Source organism: Plasmopara halstedii (assembly GCF_900000015.1).
Source record: "Plasmopara halstedii genome assembly, contig: Scaffold_1343, whole genome shotgun sequence".
In the NCBI taxonomy this organism is placed as follows: Eukaryota; Oomycota; class Peronosporomycetes; order Peronosporales; family Peronosporaceae; genus Plasmopara; species Plasmopara halstedii.
The window spans coordinates 537,801-555,881 of NW_020188258.1; the positions used below are offsets into that span (position 1 = coordinate 537,801).

Consider the following 18,081-nt stretch of genomic DNA (forward strand, 5'->3'; position numbering starts at 1 on the left):
TTCAGATTTTAATAGATATATTTAGGAAAATCTAAACATTCAAAATAAGGCGGCTTTGCCGCAGATAGAACAAATAAATGCAGTTTACATTAAACTGTAGAGTCTATTAGCCTTGGGGTAAGGCTCTAGTACTCTTGGAGGTCGCGAATTGCGACCCGCTAAACTCGTACTTGTACTACTTATAGAACGAAAGGTCGGTGACCTAAATTATGCTTCCTCAAGCGCAAAGCTACGGATGCCCCGCTGCATCCCGGCTCTTAAATGCCTGGATGACCAGCATCAGCTTTCATACGTCAAGGGCATCTGCGCTTTCATTGGTCTCTGGTTGGGGCGCTCTTGAATCCCGGAGAGCACCATTAGGCGAGCGAAATCTTTTGGTTGTCGGTCACCGATTTAATCAAAATAATCTTACTAAGCTGGTCTTTGTGGCCTTGTATAATTCCCTTTTCATCCTTGCGATAGATACAGTCCCTTGATTACACTTTCGTGGGGTTGAGTCCGAGTCATTAAGTGCAACAGGATTGCCGTGCGCTCTGCACACAGAACTTTGATCCCTAGAATTGACAAGGATTGGTTTTGTGCGCTCTCATTAGGAGCGGAATGGAAGGCCTCAAAGGAAACTTAGACTGTTGATTTTGTTGCTTTTCGAAAGTATAAATAGACTTTGTGTATTATCAAACTTCAGCTTTTGCTAAGTCTCATGATAGAACTGCCCCTGATAGTAGGCAGCCACGAGCCTCTCCTTACAAGATCCATCGTCTATAAATTATTATATTTCGGTATTATGAATGGGATGTAAATTTGGTTTAATTGACGCTTATTGTGTCTAATACAATTGTACAGAACATGAAAAGGTTTGTACGCATTACAAACTGGGCTACATTGAAAATTTTAGTTAACGCTTATAAGCTTTTCGTCCTGAATTTTATATTACCTGTAGTGTGCTTTCGGCATATATATTTTTTTTATGTATCTAATTTAGTGTACTATACTTCATCTCGCTATCCAGGTCCTTTAAATTCCATATTTTGTGTCATTGCGGGTTGCCATCCATTCACAGCCCCTTCATCAAAGACCATTTACTCTTTGGGACAAGTTTGAAGACAAGAATATGGTGTCCCTGAAATTGCAGAAGCGGTGCGTAATAGATTGAATGAACATTACCTGAAGCCCTACTGACTCATTAAATTCGCTGCTTTAGTCTAGCTGCATCTGTACTCAAGTGCGGCAAGCGTAAGATCTGGCTCGACCCTAACGAGTCGAATGAGATTGCGCTAGCGAATTCGCGTCAGAATATTCGCAAGCTTGTTAAGGATGGTTTTGTCATCAAAAAGCCGCAGGTGATCCATTCGCGAGCTCGCTTCGCTAAACGTAACGAAGCAAAGCGCAAGGGTCGCCACACGGGCATCGGTAAGCGTCGTGGTACGGCAAATGCGCGTCTACCTTTCAAGGTGATTTGGATGCGTCGTATTCGTGTCCTTCGTCGTCTACTCCGCAAGTATCGCGAGGCCAAAAAGATTGACAAGCACATCTACCACGAGTTATACATGCGTAGCAAGGGTAACCAGTTTAAGAACAAGCGTGTGTTGATGGAGACAATCCACAAAATGAAGGCTGAACGCCATCGCGAGAAGACGCTGAAGGAGCAATCAGAGGCCCGCAAGGAGAAGGCGAAAGCGTCTCGCGACCGCAAGACGAAAAAGGCCGCCGACCCTGTCTCTAAGAAGGAATAAGTGTCAGCTTTACTTAGTTTGATTGCTTAAAAGGAATAAATTCCTACCGAGGATGCTTGTCCCACTATATGTTTATCATTGCCAAAACTACACTCTATTTCGTACCTAAGACAATGGAGTCGCCTGACGCGGACACCTCCATATCCAAAGCCAAGCTACATGAGGTTCTGCATCTAACGGTTCATTTCGCTGCTGTGAACATTGCGAATTAATGCGTTATCGTGCTGTACCCATCTATCCAGACGTTTGACGTCTTGCCAAACCTCATTGACGTGCTAAAGGACGTGCTATCGGCCAGCTCTACTCACGAGACCGTGCGCATTGGAGACGTCTCGGCCTCAGTAAGTATCGAATTCATCAGCTTCACCCCTAATTGCTAGATTCAACGCGCTAAACTGAGAGCAGGCGGTGTCGGTGAAGCAAAAGTATACCGAGGCGTTAGAGCTCTTGAGCTCTTTATCTGGTACCGATACCTCACTGGAGGAGCAGGAAAAAGCTATCGCGAATGCCAAAGTGAAACTCAGACACATCTCGTACGGTGTACTCGTTTGACTCTTCAATTTCAACTTAATATTTTAATTGCTTTGCGTGCGACAGCGATGTCGTCGAGCTGTACAGCAACACACTTTACCGTGGAACAGACGAGCCGCGCGCCGAAATAAACGATGCCTTTTCTCGGAAAAGTCTTCTAAAGTAAGCTGTGGTAGTTATAAATGTAGCTCTTTGGTTGCAATCATGCCTGTGTTTATCAACTGGTTAACGTTACTAATAGAAGCCAAAATAGTTTAGGAACTTCTTAGAAAACTCGACGCCGAGAAAACACGCAGCATTAGCCGGAAACGCCCGTGCCATGGCAGGTCCAACACCGTTGAAAAGCGCACCTGGTCCCTCTTCTTTCATAAGTACTTGGAAACAGTGCATGATACCGCGGTAAGTGCCCTCAGGAGCAGTTTGAATGCGCGATTTAATCACATCAGGTGGAATAGCAATGACCCAGTTGATGATACCAGCAAAACCTCCTGCAACAAACACACGGAACGCATTCAAATCACTCGGATCTTTGCCGTGGGGCGTTAACCCACGCTTGATTGCCTCAAATCCTCCAAAGTAGCCCACAGAGCTACAAAGAGCATTGTCAGCAGCAACACATTGCGATTATAAAAAAGACACTTACCCTGGGATATCGCGTAGCAGAGTAGCTTCCCAACCTCGAAAGATACTAGATAATCCACCAGTGCGATACAATTTCTTCGCACAGTCGATCATACCGTCATATAGCTTCGGCTCCCCTCGCTCGATGGCTTGTGCCTGAATCTGAAGCAAACACTTGATGCGTTCGCCTGGAGCCATAACTACAGTCGCAGGAATAGCTGAAAATCCACCGGCGAACATGATCTGACCCATAGAAAGTGGTGCTGTAGGCGACTGTCCGGAAGCCTTGATCTAAGGTGGCATTGCGATCAGTATTAACAGAACGTAGCAAAATGTAGAATAACAAAGCATGATTAAGGTATGCACGCACCGCAATAAGCTTGCCCATATCGTATCCCCAAAAGCACGTAGCAAAAATAGGAGAGACACCCGCTAGGGGTGCTGACATACCGCGGTACAAGCCGCGGAACTACATCGGTGATGATACACTAAATTAAATAACATCTCGATCACTTTTGCTGAAAGAGAAGCTTGTACCCCATCTTTGGCAACCATCTTGCGAGCGCAATCGACTGCATTCGAGTACATAGGTGGTTGACCGGGCAGCGCCTTTGGCTGCGTCTGCATGTTGACCTTAATCAGGTCCAAAGGATGACCTGTTGCTACTAGACACATGCCTGCATCATCAATACGTGACTTTTCAGGCATTCGATACCATGACGATAAAATTCGTGCAAGTTGTACCGCCAAATCCGCCGGTTACGAATGACACGACACCTGACGTGGCTACAGGGACACATAGAACTGGATAAGTCGGGGTAATAAAGGAGATTATCAGCATTCATTCTTACGTTTGTTGCTTGCTGCATCTTTCTCGCTCATTATTGTGGGAATCAAAGATTGAGAAGCCCAGTGTACGTGGCACGTTCAGTTATCAAGCGATTCCGACGTCTGACTGAATCTTCGCTTCAAGTTGCCGTCTTACTTGAATTTAGTATGAATCAGCTATGAGATTTTCCAACAATTGAAAATTCACATCAACATTGCACTAATGCATTTCTTTTTTTATGCGACTTGACCATTTTTTACATGTTTAGCGGAAATTCTCCACATGATTAAATATCTAGCATATGGCTTCTCAACATTTGTCGATATATCAGCGTAAAGGACATGTCAAGAGTCGATTCAGCGAGGTGCAGTTTATGGAGTAGTGGTCTGCATAACATGGTAGTAGTGGCTCTACACCAGATACGCCTCAATCTTGTTCGAGTCTATTCAGAGCGTACAACGGAGATTGATTTTGATGTAGACAGCCCAAATTGATGTCTGGCAATTTCTTCCTCTCGTCCTCGCTTGAGGCCAGTGTACGATTCGCTGAAAGTATTTGTTACAAAATCTGCACAATTTTTGGTTTTTGTCCAATCAACTCGGGCGGGTTTTCTGGGTGGGCTGCGTTTCGATTTTCTCGCATCTCTACTCTCACTTTCCTTCTACCGATGGCTCAACCATTGCTGAATTTGCGCCCTTGGACGCAAGTACTTGTCTGGCGGCAATTAGTTAATAAGAAGTGACAGAATTTGCTCGACGTGTTCGAAGCTAACACTAGCCTTGTGAACGATTTAATTTCAGCTTCTTTTATTACTACAGCTTTTCTTCCTGCTGCGTTTGTTGAGCACTTATAAATCAGCGATTACGTTATGGAAGTGCAGGTGGACGCAATGCTTATTAATCAGGGTACTAAGAAGCGCAAGGGTCTATTTAGCGTTTCATCGCCTAGAGCTTCGCGTGTGCCAACTTGCGGATCGTTTCGCACACCTGTGACCACTGCGCAAGCCCCGTCCAATGCACCTGGTACTGTTTCGTCTTCAGAAGGCGTAAACCTGTCGCTTGCACTGACGGCACTGAAGGTATCGTTGAAGCGCGATTTGGAGAGCTTTGCGCCTCCTACACCTGCTGTATCGCCGGCTCATGGTCGTGGCACAAATAAGCGCGCTCGCTTTGACTATGCGTCTTTTGATGATGACGCGGATGTCGCCGTTGCCAAACCTCTTACAACATCTCCACTAAAAACATCCAACGCGCTGCTTGCTGTCAGTAGCTGTATCAAGTCGGAGCTGGAGAACTGTCGCCGTGCCATTGAACGTGCTCGGAAGCCTTGCCGAAGAAAACAGCTGAACTATTATGCAATCATTGGTGCTTTTCATCGCGCGGCACATGAGCGCAAAGTCGCGGTGCAAGTCGATTGTATTGTTGAAGCGTCAACAGATTGAAAGGAAAACATCAAGCTGTGTCCAGTTAGATGCCATTTCTGCCCACATTACTCTATGGCTTTGAGCAATTGAGCTATCTATTCAAGCCGTTGTCGTGTTCAAATAACTATCGTACCAATACAGAAATATAAAATTTATTTGAGTGTTTTAACATGTGAATACAACCCAAACGTTGCATAAATATTTAATAAGTACCTGCGCTAACGTTGCACTAGTGTCTATAACTTGCGTCACGTCTAAGCGATGGTGTGCCATCGAAATCTGTCGCTTAATTAGCCAACGATACCAGTGGTCCATGTATTTTCTCTCTTCCGCGGCTAGAGCGTTCGTTTCGCACGGCACTCTGGTGATTGGTGCGACACAATTTACTAATCTGAATACACCGGCTGACACTAATTGGGTATCATGTATTTTCTGATCAGGGGGTAAGGGTATGAGCTGTTTTGTTGTCCATTCAAAAAATTAAGAATCGGCTATAATAAATAATTTAGTTTGGTTCCTGATTTGCAAGCTAGAAGATTATGCGGTTACTATGTCAAGTGAGTCATTTCTTTTTATGCTTCATGATGTGTTATTATTTTCTAGTCAGATTTTTTTTAAATCTATCCGAATGCTAAAATAATGATTGTACCTCAAAGATTACATAAATTTGTTTATGTATATAAAAACGGCCATGAGCTTATTATAACACCGGTCTGTACCTTATAGTGGCATACGCCACATAGCTACCGTTTCGTAACGGGATAAGTATTATAATCTTGTCTTACAAATTTAACAATTTCATTAAATTTGATACCATAAAGTTTTAGAAATCTACATTGCACTCTAGTTATATTCATAAGTAACGATGTATCAGTACTTCTGACGATGATAGTTAAGAAGTATATGTTTAGTTAATCATATATGTAATCGTGAAAATACCAGAGATAACTTTTCATCTGATTACGATAGAGGACACAATTCCGCTTTTACAACTATCGTACGACCCCAACCACCGTGCGTTTATAAATGCGGACGGTGCACTTGGTGATGCTGTAGCCAGTCGTAAGACCAAGTCGTGAGAAAATTGTTTTTTTTTGTATGGACGGAATATGAACTACCCAAGTGCCTGTACTCGGGAACTATGCTAATGTACGCCGAGTACAGGCACTTTTTTTCGAAAAAATTATATTTTAATTAAAATATATAAAATTTTATATAAAAATAATGATAGTTTTTTAATTTTGATGCAATGATAACACTGGCGGTTAAAGAACCGTAACCCGCGTGGAAGCGCTCAAAAGACATATCTAGGAAAGTCAGGTAGAAAAGAAGGTAATATAGAAATGATCCTGTATAAGTACGATCTTATACAAGACATATCTATGGCGCCCCAATCGGGCGACGATTGGAAACCATGGTATCCACCACGTGTGTGGTGATCTTTAGCATCCTAGCCCTCAAAGGCGGGACAGGGACCATCTCTTTGAGTGGAGGAGGAAAGTGGAGGTGACCATGAATTTAGCCATACCCAAAGAAAGATACGGTACATCGCGCTTTCCGTCAAGCTTAGGGAAATGTGTGATCACGTGCGCTATTTGATACAACAGATATCTCCATTTTGGGAAGAGGCAGATGTTCTAGGTGTCTGTACTGGCAAACCAGACGTATTGAGGGTTATCGGAAAATTTCCCAACATCAAAGGAGACAAGAACTGGCAGACTGTCCAGAAATAGAAATGTTATCGCCGCAATTGTTCCAGACCCTCCCCGTAGGCGTTTACCAATATCATCAACACATAGGGTTTCTGAACCGGTGCAAGTCAAACCAAGAATGTACGCGTGCACCATTTCTTTCCTGAGGAAGCGGTGGCTGATGCATTGATAGCAGAGTACAACTTTGTGTCGCAAAGTCCGGATGGGGTACACTTTTATGAGCGCGCTATAGACGATGGCTCGCAGTCATGTAGAGGTAAAGAAGGATTCCTTCGTTGCTGAGCTGCTTTGAAGACTCGCAGAAAAATCATGCTTCCAAGCAAGGGCGGCAGATAAACCATTCGTGAAAATTATTTAGATTTGTAGAAGCAGGACAGCGCCCAGGGATTAAATGGGCTCTTATAAAAGTTGTGGGGTCGCGGATCGTGGGACTCAGACCTCAAAGTTTGAGCCACAATATAAGAGAGTGGAGCTATCGGCCCAGGATTGAAGACTACAGTATTAGCATGTCGGGCTTTATTTTGCCATGAAACTTCCTTATAAATTCAGAAGCGTCTTGCAATGACGAACGACGAGCAACAGTCGAGAACAAAATACACTGCACGGAAACATTGAAGATACAAACCAATACGTGATTCCGTGCTTTACTTGCGATAGGGTCAATGATAATGGTATCGTAAGCTATTTTTAGCCTTTGACCGAGGTTTGAGAGCATTGCGAAGCTGTCTTGACTTAGGTACGATGGGGCTAGAGCACCTTGCGCCATGGGTCGACTGCAAGTCGTACCACGCACTTCTCTTCTCGTGAGTAATGAATTAAACAGAAAAGATGCTTGTGGCGCGTACATAAAGCTGCGGTGGCATCTGTGAACGGCGTCAGATTGTTCGACATTGTTTGTAGATTGTATTTTTAGGTGCTTCACGAAGAATTCGTAAGGCAGAAGTGGCCGTGAGTCGCTGTCTAGTAAACTTTACTAGAGAGAGCGTGTGTATATTTTGGTTATGATTCCTGTTGTAATGGAAATGACGACTGTAAGCCATGTGTGTTTCTGGTCGAGTGGTACAACAGCTGAGAGCTGTTGGGTTTGTGCCAGCACCGATTTACTTAAGGGCGACTCTAGGTCACGGGTTGACGGGATGGATCTTTGGGAATAAACATGGCACATCTTTGTCGTGACGTGACGGAAATTGTGTGTCTGCTCTTCCTTATAACGTATTTACCGTGTGGACAAGAGAAGCCCAAGGGATATGTGTTGCAAAAGATTATTCGCTTGTAATCAAATGACTAGCGTAGCCTTAGAAGTTATACAACCTCTCTTACTACCCCCGGTAAATATTTCTCGTTGAAAGGAGGTAATATTGCTCGGGGATATGGGCAGAGAGTTGTGGGATGGTGAGGCCACCGAGATGGTACTGTGAGTTCCGAAGGAGGGGCTGAGCTCGTCATTGGTCATGGAATGGTTATAATTACTAAGGAAACTGCGAGGACGCAGTACAAGAAATGGGACGGTTATCCTTAAAAGTCTTACAGAACCATGATACCTTTGTTCGAAGATAACTACGGCTTATTACAAGAGATCCACCGCGCGATCTACTTCCGTGCAAAGAATGGTTCTCGGAACCAAATGTTTCGTCACACGGCAAATGGCTCATATCATGGGAGCAGTGTCACGTCATCGAAGTTTTTTCCGCGCGAAGCACGTAGCGGGTCTGTAGAGAGCATATCTTTAAACGTCAAATGGTTAATCGTGCTTGCTAGTATAAGCTAAATGCAACAGCGAATCCGGCCAAGAAACCGTTCGCTAAGAGGGCTGTACGGCATAACTGCATCGTTGGCTGCATTTTATTTAATGTCCTTGACCTGGTACAACAGAAACACACGAATGTGTTGTGGGGTAACGGGTTGACGTGAACGAAACGAATCTACTTATTCATACATTGTCTGCAGTCCGAAAGACTTAGTTGCGAATGCGCAAGATTAGACCGTTCACAGTCGTAGCATAATAGTATTTACAGCGTTCTTTGATTGTCCTGAAAAGAGAATGCAAAATCTCATAGTGTTTGATGCTGGTGTAACGGGGCTACACGTACCCTGGTATGAAGGGGTGGGTCATACAAGTTGGTTTGACCATATCGGGTAGTTACCCAGTCGAATTAGATTTTCCTATTTGATTAGGAAAGCCTATAAATTTAGATATAGGCGGCTTTACGCAAATCAATCCAGAAAATACAGTTACATTTTGAACGAAAGAGTTTATTTGCCTTAAGTAGGGGTCGTGGGTACTCTTGGAGTAAGCGGATTGCGTCTAAGGATAGAACGAAGGTCACCGACCTAAGCCTAGCTTTCCGAAGCGAAAGAGCTATGGCAGCCCCGCTGCAGCGGATGTACTGATGTCATAACTTTCTCGCGCTAACGAGTCATTCGGGCATGACCAGATGTGTTGTTGACAAAGCAGCGTCTCGACAATTCTAGGTACTTGAGCTATCAACTACCCCAAAACAGCGGCACTTTCAGATAGCTTAGGAGCCTTTAGCCTCGTATTTCGATAATGACGCTTAGAGCGCAAATCCGAGATCTGGCTCAGTTTCATTCGGACACACGTGGAAACTGTCAACGTTCTGCCACGACCGAGAGAGCTCAAGAAGCTCAAGAGAGCTAGTCGCGCGGGGGGCGTACTTCGCCGAAACCGGTTGGTGAGCAAAGGATGGTTTTCTTTAATTTAGATCATTATACGGACCGGCTTGTACGCCATGGCTGTTTTCAGATTTTGTTTGAGTGGATAAACACCTTAATTTGAAAAGTTTGTAAGAATTTTACATCTCAATTTGGCTAGCCTGATGTCGCAACCACTTATGACCTGGCCTTCACCTTTTTAAAGAAAAGACAGGCTTGCCAGTTGCAGGCTAGTGGGACGAAAAGACAATGAGAGGGTAAAGCTTGGACGGTTGCTGCTACAGCTGTTCCATGAAGGTGAGAGGGGCTGAAGACAACAATATCTTGTCATGATGGCTTTTCGCCCCGACGTCCGCTTTGCTGGTGCTGGCTCGTATAGCTTGTAGACGGATGAGACGAGTTGTGTTTTCATCTTGAGCACAAATAAAGTCCCGAGATCGCTTTGGCAACATCTATTGCTTCAGATAACAAAGGTATATTGGGTGTGATACGGATCATCCCAACCCATTGCTGCTCATAGCAGAGGCGGCACTCTTTCTGAATTTTGAACTGGGGCTCGAGAAAGTGCCCGCGAAGCAAACCTTGGTCACATTGTGGCTATTGCGCTTCTAAACGAGCAATCTGGACTCCTTGAGTCAGGTCTATCGCTTCATCAACGAGCTGGAAGTTGTCCTCTATCCGACGGCGGGATGCAGCAACACTTCCTGCCGATGGAAAAAGGCATGGAGTTCGACACTTGAGCAGCTGTGGAGGGTGCAAGCAGCTAGCGACTTAACTTTATGAAACTGCTAGGCCGTGCATCGTCGTGTGAGAGCGAATATTTTCGGTCAGAAATCGAGAGCCAAAATAATCGTTCTCATGAGACATTCAAAAATTCATGCCATTCTGACCAGAAGTTCTTTCAATCGAGTCGACCAGGATGATACAGGACTCGTTAACAAATTTGATTTGCGCATGGTAAAGGATTCCCACAATTAAAGAATACTCTGAGGAAGTGTGGTTAAGAGCTGAGAGCGGAGGTTGACTCCGAACGCAATGCTTTCTTGAGGTGTGTGAATATCGGTGTGCCCGCACTATAGATGTGGAAAGTTGAACAAATCAAGTACGGTATTCTTATATACGAAACCCTATATATTTGATACAACAATAGTAACACAATTCGCTACCATTGTACAAATTCACATTGTGTTTTAGTGTGATTATAAGATTTCGTAAGTACCGAGGTATCGGTATTCTGAAGATGGTGAAATTTTGAAGAGAAGGGGTTTGTTGGTAAATGTGTCTCGTTTTCGCTTCTGACATATATCTGAGGGTATAGTATTAAATTCAATTTATGTGAGTGTGTTAGCGCGATATATTATATCAAAGCTCTACCTGCATGAAATGCACGGTAACTTCGTTCGAAGAAGGAACACGGAGAATACCATGGTGTGATATCATGATTGATACTCGGTCATCATGGGAGATGAAATTTGCAAAAAGGAGACGCTGGACCACGAGTCACACAAAGTAAGCAACTGTACAATTTATGTTCAGCGTTGGTTCTTACCTAAACAATCTCTAATTTGAGTAAGGGTATTAACTCAACTAAAATATCTCAGTTCGAGGTTATATAGAGACGTGAACCTAACTTTATTGGCATACGCGTGAGCTAGAGCTAGAGATTTCTCTGCGCGAAGTGCGCTGCAAGCGGATGTCATCATTCCGACGACTGAGCGTAAAGAAGATGAAGATAGAACATGATACGGTCACATATCGATTTCGATGCAACAAGACACACTTATAAAGCTGCTGACTTACTTGATGGGAAAAATCATTACCCGTTTCTAGAATTTCATAAAGCAAGGCCACTTCTGCTGGCGACAAGATCTTTGAGGGCAAAGAAGAAAGGGTCCAATTTTTTTAGAGAAAAGGGAGCCAGTGCAACAGGGTGGTGTGTACCTGGCATGACCTTGACTCACAGAGTCCGCGTCGACAGCGAAGGGAGTTTGTATTTCCCGGGAGCAGAACCAAGAATCTCTAACAAATTAGTATTATTTTGCTTCAAAAATTAAAAGACGATAAATTTGTTGGTTTCTCAACAAAACAGAATAAATATGCTTCACAATGTCCAATAATATAGCTTTGTGTGTGTCATGACGTGAGGCGCAAAACTTTCGAGTCTCAAGAGATTATTCGTTAAGGTATTCCATTTCCTCAACGGTACCAGTTCTTTGATACCTGTAATTTGTGCACAGATGCACAAAAGAGGAACAAATACGTACACTTTGACACGCACGTTCCCCGTTTCAACCTCTCTCACCAACATCTGGAACATTCTGAAATTAACATTTTTTGTCTATTGAAACATTGCGGAAAGAAAACACCCACTGTGTTTTGCGTCTGACGGCATCCTTTGCATCTTACGATGATTGTTCTTCCGAATTGTATCCGAATCATAAGACATCTTCATAAAATATCAGCATGAAGGATAGCCCATATAAAAGGCTCTTGTGGCTAATGACCGGGGTTATTTTAAGAGGCCGATGTGGTCTCCAATTGCAGCGGTCAAATTGACTTCTGGAGACATGACCTGACAACTCTACCTTCAAAACGAAAAACATGCGGCAAAGCCGTCCGCTGAGAAAAAGTTTCCAAAGCTCCGCGCTTTCAAAGCACAATTGCACTGTTCGTTTGTTAAAATTCATTTCAGAACTCAAAATGATGTCAGATCATTGGTAAAGTTCTGGAGCCGACCTTCCTCGCCTGCAAACGAAAGCGCCGTAACGACTTCAGTATTTTCAGTAATGTTATGAAATAGATATGGTGCGCGCCACGATACTTACACCAGTAGGCTTGTCGACCTTTAACGCAAACAAAGTTGAAAAGCGCGCTCAAATTTCGCTTCGCGAGCGCTTCTGATCCTACATGCGTTTCTTTGCAGAGATAATACCCATACTTAGAGCTGGTCAAATCCGTGCTTTCTCCAGCGACTGTTCCTCCCCTGGTACTGAATAGTGGCAAAAATGACGAAGAGCACATGGTTCAATTTGTGCACTCAGTGAGAATGCGCGTAGCTTACCCATCTAATGGCTTTGTATGTCTTTCCCGGTAAAATAAGAGTCAGAATGGAAAATCTTTTGATGCTTGACTTTGCGAATCACAAAGCACGACGTTAATGGCGAGGTGGGGGGTTTTCACCATTATTAAATGCTGTCATCAGCTACCCCGTTTCCATGAGTCTGCTAATTTCGCAACCGCCCGAGTCTAAAAATCGGAACGCGGCCAAGCCTCACTAAATCGTGATAAGTGCGCTGGGCTGGATGCCCCTGTCACCTCTCAGAAAGATGACGAGAGAGGGTGCGACAAGTCGTCAGCGGCAACTTTTTAAGTGTAATCTTGTCAATATGAGCGTCTAACAATCCTGAGTTTGAAGCAAGGCTACCACTTCTACATTAACCAATACTCACCGTCGACCGACATGGCATTGGGTCAACCCTTTCTCATTGAACAGTGCTGGTGAATGACGAGCCATCCGCGGCTATTTCTTGAGCTATATTGGCAATGGCGACACATTAACTCGATTATTCGACGTTTCTTGATACTGAGGTAACGCGTAAGTTGTATACTTTCAAACAACGCTATCGTACTGAGTGGCTTAAATCACCCCCCGATACCGAACAGCAGAAGGTATTTCGGTCACGGGCAAAGGTAACAACATTACGTCATGAGGTGCTACGACACATGTTATTATTACTTAAATACAACAAGCTTCGGAACAAGTAATGATACCACAAGCGTGCAAGCGTGCCACGTAACGTATCGTCAAAGAAGCATATAAGTCATAAACGTTTCGCTTTCAAAAGATAAGCAAATTTATACATTTCGCGTTTGGCCATTCGCTGTACTGATCTCGTCATCAGTACGCGATGTCACTATCGGGACATGCGTCAGCTCAGTTATAGCAGCGTCGTTACACATTAAGTTACCCGGCGCAAATCTATCTTAAATGTATATTCGGCAAGTATGGATAATCGACGCGCCGTTGTCCGGCTCGCAGTGTAGGAGGGATATCACTTTCGCTTAAGCGCCATTAATTCACACTGGTAAGGCCAAGAAATGTAGCTGATCGTGCTGCACTACAGTGTATTCACTTTAAGAATCGGCGTGTGCGCTGGAACAGTGGCTACAACAAGCTTATGGTAAGCATGTGCATATTCGCCACGAGCTGTTTGCCGTTTTGACGCGGAAAGTTGGTGACATGTCGGAAAGGTCCCATTTACTAACCAAACTCTATTGATCTTTTAGGTGAAATTAAGGCCATTGGCCCTGATATTGTATCTGATTCTACGAATACGATCAATTTCATGATTCATTTTGCGATCAAAGGGCAACATCTACCGAGTCTCCCACCCCCATGTCATGATATTCATTCAGCGTCGACTTGAATAGCTTCACACGAGTTTTAAGGATAATGATTCCCTCCTCGTGGATGTACTCTGCGTTTGTCCTCACAGGCGGACATGAATTCTGCACCGCATACGGAACCAGACGTACTCGTTCGACGACTTCATTGTCTTGTAACTCGTTGAAAACATTCCATGAGTAATAAGGCTTCTGCCGGAGATAATCAGAGTGACCTTACAACCCCATGGACAAATGCGAACATCATTTGATCAACCGTTTTGCCACACCCGTGAGATCTTACTGCTCTAAATGGTGGTCGTCTGATACGATAGTGCTGACAGTGCAGAAATATCACATACTTCCAATACTCGGTCGCCATAAATTACTTTAAGGCTTACCCTTCAGCTTGCGCCTTACCTTTAAACGTTTCCGCCGGATACCGCCCCATATAGTTTCTTTTTTTGCTGTGACCAGACCTGGCACAAGATACTGCAGCTCACAACTGGTTGAGCTTATTGTCACCGAATCATGCCGCGCTGAAGCGCCTCTGCATCATGGCAGAAGTAAGTACATAGCCATCAAAGCTGCAACCAGCATTAAGTACGTTGCTAGAAATATATCGATCCTTTAGTCGATCCATGCCATATCTTAAAGAGATCGTTCGCCTGATTCAGGTTTACGACAGTCAACATCCACGCGATTAAATTAATTGAATTTATAAGCAAGGTCAAAAAGAACTATAGCTCTTGACTTGAGTATTTATCGCAAGACGCACGGTGTTGTATTTTTTCAATGTTCCCGCATTCTGTTCGAAAGTTTGTCATTCGTGCGTCGAACCTAATTGCAAGACAAACGCAAAAATATTTTAGCTTTTTTGGCATCAAAAATCCAAAGGCGTTTATTTGACAACTAACAATCCTAGGTTGTGGGACCCATCTTTCCTTTACCACGACTGAGTGTCATCGACCTTGACCTCTACGAGGTGCAAAAACATCTGTGTTTTGCAAGAGGATAGTCGGACGACCTTTTTAAAAGCCCGACCCATCGTCAGCCAAAAAGAACGGAGGCACACAGACCGCAGATGTTTATGATCCCACGAATGAAACATCTGCAAGTGTCATTGTGCCGCACGGCAGCCAACAAGTACATTTATGAATCCTCATCATGACTGGGATACATCGCCTTCGGCGCGCTCAGAGAGATATCACCATCCTTACATAGCCGGTCCTCACGGCACGGACGCTGTACTCTGCAAGTAATACGATTCCGCCCTTTTTTGAGAAAGGTTAAGTGAACGCGGAAGGTCTTAGTCCGAGCTGAACCTGTTGCAAAACCTTCCATGTATAATTTAAATGTAATAACCACACAGAGAGTGTCTACCGCCGACGCTTCGGTCATGTTTGGACAAATATCAACGACCCTCGTCTCCCTTGTAGGGCGGACAAGATCGTACATGGTACTCCTCGCTAGGTGGTGCCAGCAACCGCGACTTCTTTTGTGTCGAAACTTCTGTTGCTAGGAAGGTATTGCATATTAATGCTCATCCTCACTTGCATTTTCCAAGTGTATCGCGTGTATAAAGCACTGTAGCTTTGTCTGGAGCATGGCCAAATTTGCTGCCATAATTTTTTTTCTCTACCAAGAAGAAAACAATCACCGGATGGCTGATGCATACAAATAGCCGTTTTGCGATCAAATCGTAGTTTGGTACCACAGAAGCCTGATTGTGGCGTTCCTGAGGATGTCGTTTAGTGCAACTTTAAAGTTGGCGAGCACCTTCAGGCGAGCGATTACCGCTTGCATACCAAATACCTGATTCCCTTAGGACTACCTCAAGACACGATATGCTTATTGTGTCTAGTTGTTCCGGAAGCAGACATCCAAATAATTCACGCTCCACCTTACAGAAGATAAAGTCGATAAAGACTCGGTCGACAAGTTTTGATCGACTACCAAGCTTAAAAAATTGCCGTGCATCTAAACAGAGAGATCTTTGACTCAATCAGTCGACCTCAACAAACGGACAGTGGATGGCTTCGTACGCTTCACCTAGGAGCGGCACGAGGGCCTCTTGTATTATTAGTTACTTAGTTTGCTTTTCTATTTGAACAGAAGAATATATTATAGTTTACCCTTGATTAAACTAGTGGGGATTATATCTGTTCAACTATCTCAAATCGAAAAATCGTTGCGTAACGTAATGCGAAGCTAGCTGGCCATGTGACCCACAAAACTTTTATTTTCAAGCTAAAGTCCCATTTACCTTCGACCAGTATTTGTCGTGATATGTTATTTTCTTACCGTACTTTGATTTACATTTCTGAGTCTGACTTCAAGTCTGTGGAACTGTGTAGGCACACCACAACAGGGAACACACGCTGATTCGTTCTTACAGCTATAACAGAAATTCCTCATTCTCCTCGACGAACAGGTACATATCGTCTGCCACAAAGGCGACGCCTATCTTTTTCCTTCCTCTTGATGAAGCAGGAAGCTTCTAACGCAGTGGATGCACGTAGAACTTCCACCGAAGGTGCACATTTTAGAAAAAGATCTGTTTTTCTGCCCCAGTGGGGTTTCATTGTGGTTATGGAGAGTATCACTTTGTACGTACGCCATAAAGGCACAGCTATCCACGGGCTTAAAGCAAATCTCTGGTTAAGTTTTGAGATGTAAAATCAGAATTGATGCTTGAGTGATTGTAAGAGGGTTACACATACCCTTGTATGAAAGGGCGGGTCGCACAAGATGGTGTGACCGTGCATAGGTGTGGTTACACAAGTTAGTGTCATCACAACAATGATGTGGCTACACCGTAACCTACGTGGCAGGATTGCCAGTAGTGATGCATATTAATTAGGTTTAACTATATTAAATAGGTATTATGATATCAATCAGAAAAATCTAGGGTTTTAGACATTGGCGGGAACTAAAACAACTAAATACAGATTCAATTTTGAATCTGTATTTAATTTTTAAGGTTTTGAGTACTCTTGGAGGCGACTGCACTCGTACTGGTTTTTATCAAAAACGTAAGCTCGGTGATCTTAGCTTAGCTTCCTCTAAGCTACGGCAGCCCCGCTGCTTTGATCATACTTCAAAAAAAGGACTCGCGCAATGCTCTCTCTATACATATATCGTAAGTAATATGGATAGCAATACAGATATGAATATTGGTACCACTTTTTGCCAGCTTTATCTTTTACGAACACAAATTGAAGCATTTCGATTCGAAATTCTAGGGAGAACCAGTAAATGCTCGGCGCTTCGGAACCGCCTTTTTAGCGCTGACCATAGCCCAAGCTTTCTCTATGCAAGACACACAGCAATATCGTTTATTCACACATGATAAGAGACGGCTATGTGTATGCCACCCTTCACTTCTTGCACTATCGCCAAAGCACAAAATTCGAAATCTTCGGCTTCTCTCCTCCTTGGATCGCATAGCATCACCTCTACCCTCGTACAACCGCTCAGGCAGCATTCTAACACAAGAACAATATAGATAATCAATTTTTGGATTATCTACACTTGCTGCGCACTTGGACGGAATGGGCTGATCAGTAACTTGAAAAGATAAAACATATATCTAAGTCAGGCATATCTTAGCGATAGTCGTTGCTTGAAAAAAATATTCTGCAGACAGATAAACCTATCGCGCAGTTTGATGTCGCGCCTTTTGATACAGATTTGCCGATGGTGCATAGCAAGCCTACCGCAAGAGTCTATGATGAAGAGTTGAGCCACAAAAGATGTGTTTTCAGAGAATCTTCATTACCAAACGAACAATAGTTGACTATGCCTATCGATGGAAGGGTATTAGGCATGGCAAAGCTTGTCGACATCACTATGAAGGTGTAAAAGTGTACAAAACGCGACCGAGTTGACGATCTTTAATACATAAAGGATCAATGCGAACATGATTAAACATTGATAAACATCAAGTTTGATGTGACATTTCACTAACATGGAAGTTAACGCTATTCAGATTTCCGATCAAAGAGGCTAAAGGATCAATCAACAATATACTTTTGCATGAAACTTGCTCTCTTACCTCCCAACTTGGCTCCTTGATCCTTGAGAATGACTTTTACCAGCCATGGCCCCAACCTGGACGTCCCCATCCCCAACCTGGACGTCCCCATCCCCAACCTGGACGTCCCCATCCCCAAC

General features: G+C 43.8%; 5 protein-coding genes across 5 annotated transcripts; 3 read left to right on the forward strand and 2 right to left on the reverse strand.

The window, feature by feature from the left end:
- Positions 1-1,111: 1,111 nt before the first annotated feature.
- PHALS_01127 (60s ribosomal protein) lies at positions 1,112-1,733 on the forward strand (the record flags this gene model as incomplete). The annotated part of the gene is made up of 2 exons (XM_024730931.1): positions 1,112-1,137; positions 1,202-1,733. The coding sequence occupies 2 exons, from the start codon at positions 1,112-1,114 to the stop codon at positions 1,731-1,733; spliced, it is 558 nt and encodes a 185-aa protein (XP_024581159.1).
- A 113-nt stretch (positions 1,734-1,846) lies between these two features.
- On the forward strand, positions 1,847-2,430 carry PHALS_01128 (hypothetical protein PHYSODRAFT_286664; the record flags this gene model as incomplete). Its single annotated transcript, XM_024730932.1, has 4 exons — positions 1,847-1,897; positions 1,976-2,074; positions 2,139-2,266; positions 2,331-2,430. 4 exons carry the CDS (start codon positions 1,847-1,849, stop codon positions 2,428-2,430), a joined length of 378 nt encoding a protein of 125 aa, XP_024581160.1.
- A 68-nt stretch (positions 2,431-2,498) lies between these two features.
- PHALS_01129 (mitochondrial carnitine acylcarnitine carrier) lies at positions 2,499-3,767 on the reverse strand (the record flags this gene model as incomplete). The annotated part of the gene is made up of 6 exons (XM_024730933.1): positions 2,499-2,853; positions 2,908-3,176; positions 3,256-3,354; positions 3,423-3,562; positions 3,630-3,671; positions 3,737-3,767. The coding sequence occupies 6 exons, from the start codon at positions 3,765-3,767 to the stop codon at positions 2,499-2,501; spliced, it is 936 nt and encodes a 311-aa protein (XP_024581161.1).
- An 815-nt stretch (positions 3,768-4,582) lies between these two features.
- On the forward strand, positions 4,583-5,155 carry PHALS_01130 (uncharacterized protein; the record flags this gene model as incomplete). Its single annotated transcript, XM_024730934.1, has 1 exon — positions 4,583-5,155. The coding sequence occupies one exon, from the start codon at positions 4,583-4,585 to the stop codon at positions 5,153-5,155; it is 573 nt and encodes a 190-aa protein (XP_024581162.1).
- Positions 5,156-17,146: 11,991 nt separating this feature from the next.
- PHALS_01131 (uncharacterized protein) lies at positions 17,147-17,392 on the reverse strand (the record flags this gene model as incomplete). The annotated part of the gene is made up of 2 exons (XM_024730935.1): positions 17,147-17,217; positions 17,299-17,392. 2 exons carry the CDS (start codon positions 17,390-17,392, stop codon positions 17,147-17,149), a joined length of 165 nt encoding a protein of 54 aa, XP_024581163.1.
- Between the last annotated feature and the right edge of the window lie 689 nt (positions 17,393-18,081).